General features: G+C 41.2%; 1 protein-coding gene across 3 annotated transcripts in view; it reads right to left on the reverse strand.

Moving 5' to 3' along the window:
• gabbr1a (gamma-aminobutyric acid (GABA) B receptor, 1a) overlaps positions 1–12,913 on the reverse strand; it is a 164,446-nt gene that overhangs the window by 37,926 nt on the left and 113,607 nt on the right. For all 3 annotated transcript variants that reach the window (XM_087848516.1, XM_087848517.1, XM_087848518.1), the window contains one exon: positions 7,443–7,593. In XM_087848516.1, coding sequence (XP_087704642.1) covers positions 7,443–7,593 — 151 coding nt within the window. The remainder of the gene's footprint in view (positions 1–7,442; positions 7,594–12,913) is intronic.

Here is a 12,913-nt window from a genome sequence, read left to right on the forward strand (position 1 = left end):
CGGTGCCAAACCGGTACTTTTGAAACGGTGCCGGTGCTCAAACCGGTGCTTAAAGAATGGAGAACACAAACTTTGTCCAAAAACCTCTCATGTTCAGCTGTTTTCCACTTTTTCTTTGCTCATTTTAGTGGCCAGGGTGAAGGGAGTATCTGCCATCAAACAAGAAGACAGCCGCATGTAGCTATGACAGTGTTTGCTAGTTCACCTTACATGCATTAATGTAATAACATGGTTAGCCTACTCAACGTAAATTACACACGAACAACATTAAGCTACTCACGCAGAGAAGAACGGCTGCTGCTGCATCATCATCCTCATCATTTCTGCTACACTGGCAGGGCTAGGGGCCAGGACTCTCCTCTTCGGGTTTTTGGGGGATGTTGCTAACTCCGGGTCCGCTAACAGGCACCACACCCGCAGTAGATGTGCTCGGTGTGAGGTCTCGCAGCAAGCTATCAAATACGGCGCATTTCTCGGCTTTTAAAAAACCGCTATGCGTCGCCAGGTGTTTCATCGGATTTGAGGTGTTACCTCCTTTGACAGCATCACAGTATCAGCTTAAAGCACTTGTTGCAGCTGCTGAGTTTGCATTTTTTGCTGTGAAGTACAGCCAGACTTTGACCGCTTCGTCTTGGGCATTTTTAATCTGTAGCTCTGCTCTAAAAGAACGTACGTACCTGGGCCCGCCTACTATCCTCGGAAACGTAAAATGATTGGCTAGAATCTAAAGTGTATCACAGCTCAGGAAAAAAAAGCACCGAAATGTGCGCTGCTTTTCGGTCTGGTTACTACCGTTTGATGGCACCGGACACCGGTACCCATCCCTTGTCATCGGTGCTAGCACACATACTGCATGTAAGCATAAGCTGCAACACTGCTGAATACGACTAATAACAATAGTTTTCTGGAAGCTGCACAGTGTCTTTAAGCTCTCTGTTGTCTACACCCTGCTTTGAAAAATCAGATGAAAGTTGTGCCTCTGCACTGCTGCTGCAGTCATATTTAAAGACGATAGTGAGTGTGGGAGAAGAGACAGGAGCTAAATGGACAATCAAGAAGAAAAAATAGGCGTAGTGATTTCTCTCTGTTCAACACAATGTGTTTATTTAAATTCCTCCAGGGACCTCCTCAGCATTATAATGTTCCCAAGAAAAGATTTAGTTTCAATCTAAGAGTTTTTAATATATTCTGCTCAGGCTGTCGATCTCCTGCAGCAGAGTGTGCACGTTTGACTCTTTTATCCCATTGACCTGCCCTTGCACATCCCCGGGGGGCCGCTGCTTATTTAGCGCACAGCTCCACACTCATGTAGAGCGCATACAAACATGCATTCACATGTACACTCTCTGACTCGCTAACGAATGCTAGAACATCTGAAGTAACCTTTCGGTCTGTTATATACCATTGACGTACGAGGTGCTGCGGGGGTTATTCTCTGACATGAAGTGTTGCTTTCTCCTGTTATTATGCACAGCGTTGAACTGCTGCTTTGAATTATGATTGATTGAGGCCAGTGTTGGAAGAAAAACTGTCATTTTTTTCCCCCTTCTGTGCTCGATTTTTATCTCGGCATGACTGCTCTCACACGATAACAGTATGTGATGTATGTGACACCAGGGAGCATAAATATATAGATCAGAGGCATTAGAGTGCTGCACAGCCTGCTGTCAGTCACCACAATTCGGTTTCTGTGTCATGCGCTAATGCAAAATTACCCATTTAATGAGTCAGTGTGACTTTGTCGTTTGCTTAAAAAAAAGCCTGCGCCAACCAGAACTGGGCCAGAACTAATGAAACAAATATCCAAGGTTTCAGGATGCAAATCCCTTACAAGAAATGTTAACCACTAATCAAATAGAAGTATTTTTCCTGATGCCTGTAGTGCTGCGTTTCCCAGTATTGGAGATCGTGTAGAGATGTCTGCCTCCCGATGAATGTAATGGAAATAAATTGTATTTGCCTTGTGGTGCTCAGAGCAAGAAAACACTGAAAATCAGTAGCTATTCAGTGTCTTTCCTGAAAGCAGAATCAGTTCATTGGACGATGTTTACTTAAACTACCAAGTACATGACAACCTCACAACAGTAAGTTAGTGACACTGAAGTTATTGGAACATACACTATATATAAAAATGTGCGGCCGCTGTAACACCGAGTCTGAGAATAAACTTTAATCTGACTGTATTTCAAAACCAAACATGACAAGAGATGGATCTGACCAAGGATGCAGGAAGCTCATTGGCTTACAGCGAGTGGAGCTCGGCTAATTCTCCTTCCTGACTCGAATAATTACCAAAACGTTATAAAATGTACTCCATGTTGATTTTTTATATCCTGAAAGTTGCGATTGAGCGCATAAAGTCATCAGCCAAGTGTTTACTGAGGTCAAAGAGTCAATGAGCTGAGGGCTGTTCTCTCTCAGACATCGATTCTACTGGAAGCTTTTTTCAGCCAGGGTGGAATATATGAATGCAGGCGCTTCAGCTTTAACCCTTTAAGACCTACCATAGAACCAAGTCCGCCAGAGCTTATATTATATGTTTACATGCTGTGGAGCCATTTTTGGGAGCATTTCAAGTTGATTTACATCAATACAACCATTATAGCCCAAATCTTAATAATATGTCTGCATTAAGTACATAGTAATTACATAAATTGCAAAAAAGTGCAATAAACTACAAACAAATGTAAAATCGTTTTTGTTTTTTTAACATATATTTCTAGTTAGAGAAATTTAAGAGGCTTATCCCTCAAAACTGTAAATACAAAAAAGTTGCACAAAATAGTTTCCCACCACAGGAAATTTATTTTGAGTGTCTTCATAGTTTTATTTTTGAAATACACCAATTTTTATATACTGCAGGAAAAACGAAAATAAATAATTATAATGCAAATTTGCAAAAAAGCAGCATATGCATCAAAATAAACTATTTCCAGCAGTGCAATATGAGTCCTAAGCATCCCAGAAACGACACAGAAAGTCATAAAGTCAAAGATAACTTTTAAAAACACCAGTATAGGCTCATGAGGCCCTGATGGTAAAAAACTACATTTCCGCAAAATGACGTCACTTCCGGTTTCGGGCAGGTAATGGCGGACATGCAAAAGTTCGCGCTGATGGACGTAGGAAGTGTTACAAACAGCCGATCTTATCGGCAAAGCGTGTTTCTGGAATATTATGTTTTTGTTGCTGCAAGTGCTTTTTATGCAGTTTTTGCAAAGTTATATGTGGAAGGAAACTGTGACTGAGGACAAGCTGATGGCATAAGATGTAAGTACAACTCCTCTGGTTTCATATGCAAAAAAAAATTATTGCGCTAGCTTATGTAGTTGCAGAGCTACCGGGATTTAAAAATACTTACACAAAGCGTGCCCGCTCCGACTGGCTTTAAAGGGTTAAGACCAATGTCCCTATCTTAAACTATCATTTCGCCCAATCTCTGAATGCTTTGCACCTTTATTTGAAGCAACAGAAATAAAGCATGACAAATACTACATCCATGTTCATAAGATGGCCTCTTTGACCTTTGAAAAATAGTTCTGTTTTTTTTTTCTCGTAACAAATATTGCTTGAAGCAGTACAGGGTGTTTCAGGAATGAAGATGTTAACTATACATGTACAGTGGGGCAAAAAAGTATTTAGTCAGCCACCGATTGTGCAAGTTCCCCCACTTAAAATGATGACAAAGGTCAGTAATTTGCACCAGAGGTACACTTCAACTGTGAGAGACAGAATGTGAAAAAAAAATCCATGAATTCACATGGTAGGATTTGTAAAGAATTTATTCGTAAATCAGGGTGGAAAATAAGTATTTGGTCAATAACAAAAATACAACTCAATACTTTGTAACATAACCTTTGTTGGCAATAACAGAGGTCAAACGTTTACTATAGGTCTTTACCAGGTTTGCACACACAGTAGCTGGTATTTTGGCCCATTCCTCCATGCAGATCTTCTCAAGAGCAGTGATGTTTTGGGGCTGTCGCCGAGCAACACGGACTTTCAACTCCCGCCACAGATTTTCTATGGGGTTGAGGTCTGGAGACTGGCTAGGCCACTCCAGGACTTTCAAATGCTTTTTACGGAGCCACTCCTTTGTTGCCCGGGCGGTGTGTTTTGGATCATTGTCATGTTGGAAGACCCAGCCTCGTTTCATCTTCAAAGTTCTCACTGATGGAAGGAGGTTTTGGCTCAAAATCTCACGATACTTGGCCCCATTCATTCTGTCCTTAACACGGATCAGTCGTCCTGTCCCCTTGGCAGAAAAACAGCCCCATAGCATGATGTTTCCACCCCCATGCTTCACAGTAGGTATGGTGTTCTTGGGATGCAACTCAGTATTCTTCTTCCTCCAAACACGACGAGTTGAGTTTATACCAAAAAGTTCTACTTTGGTTTCATCTGACCACATGACATTCTCCCAATCCTCTGCTGTATCATCCATGTGCTCTCTGGCAAACTTCAGACGGGCCTGGACATGCACTGGCTTCAGCAGCGGAACACGTCTGGCACTGCGGGATTTGATTCCCTGCCGTTGTAGTGTGTTACTGATGGTGACCTTTGTTACTTTGGTCCCAGCTCTCTGCAGGTCATTCACCAGGTCCCCCCGTGTGGTTCTGGGATCTTTGCTCACCGTTCTCATGATCATTTTGACCCCACGGGATGAGATCTTGCGTGGAGCCCCAGATCGAGGGAGATTATCAGTGGTCTTGTATGTCTTCCATTTTCTGATGATTGCTCCCACAGTTGATTTTTTCACACCAAGCTGCTTGCCTATTGTAGATTCACTCTTCCCAGTCTGGTGCAGGTCTACAATTCTTTTCCTGGTGTCCTTCGAAAGCTCTTTGGTCTTGGCCATGGCGGAGTTTGGAGTCTGACTGGTTGAGGCTGTGGACAGGTGTCTTTTATACAGATGATGAGGTCAAACAGGTGCCATTCATACAGGTAACGAGTGGGGGACAGAAAAGCTTCTTACAGAAGACGTTACAGGTCTGTGAGAGCCAGGGATTTTCCTTGTTTGAGGTGACCAAATACTTATTTTCCACCCTGATTTACCAATAAATTCTTTACAAATCCTACCATGTGAATTCATGGATTTTTTTTTCACATTCTGTCTCTCACAGTTGAAGTGTACCTCTGGTGCAAATTACTGACCTCTGTCATCATTTTAAGTGGGGGAACTTGCACAATCGGTGGCTGACTAAATACTTTTTTGCCCCACTGTAAGTGCCTCCACGGGATTCTCATGGCTGATCACTTAAAGTCCATTTTGACTGCTCAGATTAAAGATGCACATCTAAATGGTCTGAATGAGTCCATGTGATCTGTGCTGTTCACTCCACTCTGCATTTGGGAAGGCTGGACTAGTGTAATTCCTTATTATCCAGTGCTCCTAGAAGCTGAATTGAAGAGATTATACGTCTCGTTTATTAGCTTCTCTTTATTGGCTCACTGTTAAATTGAATTCCTTCTCCTTGTGCTCAAAGTGCTGAATGATTAGCCAACATCATAACTTCATAGTACCATTTTATCCTAATAGAGCACTTTGCTCTCAGACTGCAGGTCTACTTGTGTTCTTAGAGTTCTCCAAATTAAAATAGGAGGCAGAGCTTTCAGCTTCCAGGTCCCTCTGCTGTGCAACCGACTCCCAGTTCAGGTTCAGGAGACAGATGCCCTCTGCTTTTAAGAGCAGGCTTCAAAATGTCCTTTTTTTAAAAAAAGCTTATAGTTGGGGGGGGGGGGATCAGGTGACCTTGAACCATCCTTTAGTCATGCCGCTAGATGAATGTGCTTTTGGGGGACTTCCCATGATGCGCTGAGCACTTCACCCCCCAGGTGTTTATGTGGCATCATTGCAGCTCATGTTTGTTGTTTGTGGTTTTTGTCCGCTCTAAGATTCAGCTCAGTGAAAAAACCCAGATCTGAGTCACTTTTTCCTGCTCTATAAACGCAGCTGAAGAGCAAACATCTGTTTCTCCGTTTGAGGTGAACCAAACTAACTGAACTACAGGTGTGAAATCACCTGGAAGGTCAAACATTTGCTGAACTTTATTGTAGCTGCAGCTGAGACATCGAAAGGTCAGACGTGTCGGATTCAGTTCGTTGGATTTCTCGTCTGTGATTGCTTTTGACTCTTTCGTTGTTTTAAGGTGGATTGATTTTGGAGTTTTGTCTCCTAACAAGGCAGCTGCTGCAAACCTGTTTTGTGAAAACATTTTACTGAATATATTTGATTTGATCTGACTCACACTGCTGAAAGCAGCCCGTGGTGAAATTGTGTTTGAAATATAATCAAAGGTGGAGGAGGGCCTGATTGGCACACTGGAGTCAGCCAGAGATCCTCAGAAGAACAAACCTCTCCAGCTTTCCAGAGAAAAAAATAAATAAGTAAATCTCCTGATAAGCTTGTGGACTTGTGGGAGTGTAAATCACTTTGACCCAGGTCAAACATAAAAATACTATGTTAAAGAGACCTCAGAGATATCCTCCACTGGCTCCACAGACATGTATTAAGCTCATAAATCCCAGTTCAAAAGGCAGTTTTTTTTTAACTGAATTTATTTGCATTTGCTCTGGAGCCACGTTTAAGCTGTGACAATGAAACCAGCAGCAAGATAGCAAAAAAAGCCCAAACCACTAACTTTGCAAACTGCATGCCATTCATTTACATTAACCTCAAAGGAGAAGAAGATCTCTGAGAATTATTTTGAGCTGTGTTTTAAATCCAAGAAAAACTCAAAGTCACGCTTGGAGTGCAAACACAGTGAGTGATGAGGTCTCTGTGAGCAGCAGGAGGTTGTTACAAGATCTGATTTCCTCCGACTTCACAGATTTTTATCCAAACAGATGACTTTTGTGTAACAAAGCTGTCTCTTGAATCTTTGAGACGCGACTCCGTCGGTCCTCATTAGTTTCGGCTGTTTGACCGTTTCATCTGTAGCTCCATCTTAAAAGGAAGATTTTTCTCGCGTGACTTAACCACAGCTAATTTCAAGATCCAAACTTTGTGGCGTTAACAGTCTTTAAAATCTAAAAACAATTAATTAAGTAAAGCAAGAAAACAAAAATAATTACTACACTTGAAAAGCTGACACTATAACATTTTGGATTTATTTAAAAATCTGCACTAATTAAGGCTCAAAATTGTTGGAGCATAATTTTTCTGTTGAGTTTTAGAGTAAAAAAAAATACAATTATTTAAAAATGTCTGGCGTGCTCACAAAGGCACTCATTTATATTCAAACACACTTTCACTGACGCACGCTTGAATCCAAAGTAAACAAGTGAAAGGCTTGTGCAGGAGAAGCAGCTTATACAATGACCTCTCCAAACAAAAACTCAAGGCGAGATAAACAGAACGACAGTGAATGCAAAATAATAAGCGAAGACTACGAGGGGAGAATATTTCAGGCTATGGGGACGTCGAGTGTTCGAGGACTCACCGGACATTCCCGTTATAGATGTTGAAGGTTAGACAGACGATGCCGAGCAGGATGCCGAGGCCGGCGAAGACGGACACGGCTGCAAACAGCTTTTGAGACAGGTACCTGTATTCGTCAATCACCACTGTCCGATCGGCCGGAGGCCCGGCACCTGAACGGAGAGAAAGAAAAGAAATAAGGGGAAGGAAAATGCTTCGACTGCTCGGATACTCCCAACATCCCATTAATGAGACAATAACCTGTAAAGACCTCCTTTACTCACAGCTTCAAATAATTACCCCGGCAACTGGGTGAGCGCTCTGTCATCCAGAGCACTTTAAGGATGATGATACGATACTTTACATGTTAGATCTTTAACAACAGCTCATAAATATGTAGCTTAATACTTCTTTTAAGACTTTTCACAGGCAGTTACATCCCAAAAAGCACTGATGGGAAAAACTTCAACCTCATAAAGACAAAAAGGTAATTTGCTTATTTATTGTATAACCTATTACCTGAAAAGTGAGTGATGTCACAAGAAACATGCTTAAAACTTGCCTGTTTCCATAGCTACCCCCTCATAACAACTGTTTGAGTTTGATTATTTAGATGAAAGAGCCTTCTCTCATAATTTTGTGTCATTTTAAAGTTTAAACGATGAGTCCATTAATCATGAAAACAGTCATTTGTTTAATTGGCTGGGAAATAACCACTCATTGCTATTCCACTGCCCTTCCTGCTTTTATTCTGTGAACATGACCAGTCAGTACCGGTTCATTTCAACTTCAGATGCCTGACTAACAGAGACTTACTGTTTTATGTGCATCGGAGCAAATGTTCTGGTTAAAAGCAAATCCACGGTTCCTTATATTTGCAACGGAGGCCAAGACGATGGCAACCAAAGCAGCGGTTCTACACATCCTCACCAAAAATGAATGAATGTCTCAATGCACGACTGCACAAACTGCTCGAGCAGCATTAAGAATCGAATAATTAAAGTACCATTTACTGTTGTTAAGTAGAAACCGTAACTCCTGATAACTTTTCATAATGACTGAGTCACTGAAGCTTCTCAGGCTGATTCGATGCCTTTTTATCTTTATTAGATAGATTCAGTAGTTACAGAAAAGGGTGAAAGAGAGCAGGAGAAGAACCGTGCATTTAGGTACACGAGTGCTTAAACACAAAATTACATTCAATAATGCAGCAGATTCTAAACTGAAGTATCACCTCTGCCTTCATGCTCACTCGCTCTCACAAACTGCTCCTTTGTTCTCTCTCTCTCTCCTTCTCTTATTTAAAGGAGTCTAGAAGCAGGCGAAATGTTTAAACATGAATAACATGAATCCCGAGTGTCTGATGGGCATTTAAATAAGGTCAGAAAGCCATACTTAAATTAGGATGAAGCAGTTTAAAGTGCCACTGGTGAAACTTTGTCCCAATACAATGTACCACGTCAGCATTCTGAAAACCTGACAGCAGCAAAGGTGCACGGATGTTACAGAGACTGATGATTGTGGTCAAAAACATCATCATCAGTTGGAATAATGACAACTAGGGCTGCCACGATTAGTCGAGTAGTCACGATTACGTCGACTATTAAAATCGTTGATGACTGATTTAATAGTCGACGCGTCGTTTGAAGCTTTGTAAGATCCCAAATGACGCAGGATTAAGTAGTAGGATTTAAGAGTGTAATAACGGACTGAAACAGAAGATGGCAGCACTGCATGTACAAGGATGCCAGCTGCCGTTAAACCCCGAAGAAGAAGAAGCTGTGTCCCAGAATTCATAGCGCAGCCCAGCTCAGTTTCCAACAATGGCGGCAGCTAGTTAGTTTTAATATTACTCTTATTATTCTTTCTGGGTCACAAAATAAACATTTAACATATTTTCAAGCGAGAATGTAGCTGTGTAAACCTCAAATATCTGCTCAGTTTATCAAGACACCACATATTTTCAAAAGCGCTCCGACGTTTTCGGAGACGTCTGTTACCCACTAGCTCGATAGCTAGCCGGGGGCTAGGCTAACTAGAGCCGTGAGAACACCGGACTCCTGGCTTCAAACCCACCGCCGTCTTTCGCTACTCAGGTTAAACATGATATATAAGTCACTTAGATAACTTAAAAATGTTATTGTTTGGCTTTTTTCAGTATTTTATTTGTTCCTGAGTAAATCGGTTTGGCTGAGATTAAAGTTATAGTTTTTACACAGCTGAATAAACTGTGACCCTAGTGACAACAGGGGCAGCAACAGGTAAAAAAAAAAATACCACGATAAGACAGCTTAAAGCTTTTAATAATACTTTTCTTTGTTTAAAGCATACATTATAAATTATAACCTCCACACCAAAAGCTGCACGGGAGCACGATGTTTAGCACTTCTGAAGCAAGAAGGTTGCTGGTTTAAATCCATCGTCTGGCCGAGGCCTTTCTGTGTGGAGTTAGCGTGTTCTCGCTGCCTGACTTCCTCCCACAGTCCGACGTCATGCAGTTGGTGGCGTGATGCTTTTAAATTCCCCCGAGGTATGAATGTGCATGATTTTATTAAATTACAGTGTCAGTGTGAGGTAGTGAGATTGTGTGGTTATAATTTATACTTTGAAAACATTTTTGTCCACCTGTCATTTATTCAGCTGTGCAGAGTATTTTTGAACTAGTTGAATAATATTTGAAGCTAAATGCATTTTTCTAGATCAGACCATGAAAACAAATCGTTTCACCTGGAAGAAAATCATGGAGGCCACAATCTCAATATCTGTCCATCACTGAAAAACCCTGAAAAACACCCCAAAAACATGCTGTTTTCTTGCTCCGCGACAATCTTGGAAAAAAGACTCTCAGTCTCAAGCATGTCACTTGGTGCTCATAGAAAGTTCTTTCATTGTTCAGGTAGTCATGACTTGACATGCCATGTAATCATATGTGCTGCTGGTGAAAGGAGACCTGTGTGAATTCATGCAACGACCTCTAGAAGTGAATCTAATGTGGAAGTGCCAAAAACTGCAGTTCCTCTAATGGCCATTTGGCACAAAATACAAGTCAGTCCCCATAGACATGCATGTTAAAATGCCCAACTTTGCAGTATTGAAAATCACATACAGATAAACAGTTCTGGGGTGCGTGGATAGATTCCAGTTTTTTGATGGTCAGTGCACCGGACCTTGTTGTGAAAAGGTTATCTTACCACATTTTCATTGTTCATGGCCAAAATCATTCATATCTCAGTCAGAAACCACGGTTAACTTTCTAACATGCAGCACACCGTCAAATATCATGATGATAAGAGCACCAACCAGCACTGACTTCATTAGACCAGCAACAAACACCAGTGAGTAACAGAGGAGGTCACAGTGGAGCTAGCATTCGCTCAGGAAACAGACGAGGAGAGGAGCGGGAGCCAGAGACGACAACAGAATGCCAACTAAATTCAAAATAATTCCTTGACGATCTTCACCAGCGCTTCGCTCGACCCAGTAACCACAGCTTCACTGCACCTGTGTGAGTGACTCAGTGTGACTTAGCGGGATTGAAGTGGAAAGTATGTCAGAGAAGTTGCTGCAACAGCAAGAAAAACGCTGCTAGCTGCGGTCACCTTACTTAGTCATCCACAAAAGGGGGGAATGTGGGTGCAGTGAAGTAGTTACTGAAGGAGAAGTGAGCCACGCTACACAGCAAAGTGAGTTAGTAAACCAGCTTTGGTCCAACTCTGCATCAAACAATATAAAATACAGTGAGATGCAGACCATCTAGGAAGTTTGTGTTTCAGTTGTGGTTGGTTAATTTCTTGTAGTTTCTCTCTAATTAGCTGTGCATGTCTGAGCGTTACATACATAGAAGCTAACCACGCTCACTGGTGTTAGCTGATAGCTAACCTCTCATCTAAATATCACACCGTCTGGACTCAAAAAGTTCATCAAGTGCTACAGTGTAAAGTCCACCAACCAATGGGCTGACATCATTATGTCGACAGCCATCATGTAAATAAAGTCTAAAGTGAAACTTGTGGCAGAAAAAAAAACTGGTCCAGGTTTAACCCTTTAAGACCTACCATAGAACCAAGTCTGCCAGAGCTTATATTATATTTTTACATGCTGTGGAGCCATTTTTGGGAGCATTTCAAGTTGCTATACATCAATACAACCATTACAGCCTAAATGTTAATAATATGTCTGCATTAAGTGCATAGTAATTACATAAATTGCAAAGAAGGGCAATAAACTACAAAAAAATTGAAAATCGTTTTTGTTTTTTTAACATATATTTCTAGTTAGAGAAATTTAAGAGGCTTATCCCTCAAAACTGTAAATACAAAAAAGTTGCACAAAATAGTTTCCCACCACAGGAAATTTATTTTGAGTGTCTTCATAGTTTTATTTTTGAAATACACCAATTTTTATACACTGCAGGAAAAACGAATATAAATGTTATGGTGCAAATTTGCAAAAAGCAGCATATGCATCAAAATAAACTATTTCCAGCAGTGCAATATGAGTCCTAAGCATCCCAGAAACCACACAGAAAGTCAAACATAACTTTTAAAAATACCAATAAAGGCTCATGAGGCCCTGATGATAAAAAACTACATTTCTGTGAAAATGACGTCACTTCCGGTTTCGGGCATGCGATAGTTCGCGCTGGCGTCTATTCCAACATAGGAAGTGTTATGAACAGCTGATAGGATCGGCAAAGCGTGTTGCTGCAAGTGGTTTTTATGCAGTTTTTGCAAAGCTATATGTGGAAGGAAACTGTGACCTAGGACAAGCTGATGGCATAAGATGTAAGTACAACTCCTCCGGTTTCATATGCAAAAACAATTATTGCGCTAGCTCACGTGGTTGCAGAGCTACCGGGATTTAAAAGTAGTTGCGCAAAACGGAGCGTGCTGCTCTGACCGGTTTTAAAGGGTTAAATTCAGAAAGAAATCCAGCCATTATTTAAAAAAATGACAGAAAGCCCAGCAGCGCTGTCCCCAGTCAGGAGATTGATACCTCAAGAGGTCGGCTATTACGCTCCCCCTCCCTGTGAGAGTGTGAATAGGTGTGGTTACAGGTTATATGTTCTTAGGGTAGTGGTGATAATGGATCTTTCAAGGAGACAGTTTAGAAAATAAAGTACTACATCTGAGTTCGTGCTCAGTCTGAGCTTTTACAGCCAGTGGAGCAGACAGGGCTACGTGATAGCGTCTCATTCTCGTCTGTACTCACCAGATTTTTCATTTTGTGATTTAGCTCGTCTCCAAAATGTAAACGTTAATGGTGTTTTAAAAAGAAAACTGATATAAAAATCTGATAGGCAGCATTATCCTAAAAATAAAGAGGGGATAACCGAGCTTCTAAGAAATAATCACTCTAGATGCTGAAAATGTCGAACCGCTGGAAAAGTGTGTCATTTTTATTTATTTCTTTTTATCCCTGGAGGAAGGACACGTCGGCTCTTGCTCTACTTTTTTCCACCTACAGCTCTATTCAGTTTTATTTATATGATAC

The sequence above is a fragment of the Neolamprologus brichardi genome, chromosome 11 (genome assembly GCF_056152115.1).
Source record: "Neolamprologus brichardi isolate AB-2024 chromosome 11, ASM5615211v1, whole genome shotgun sequence".
Classification (NCBI taxonomy): domain Eukaryota; kingdom Metazoa; phylum Chordata; class Actinopteri; order Cichliformes; family Cichlidae; genus Neolamprologus; species Neolamprologus brichardi.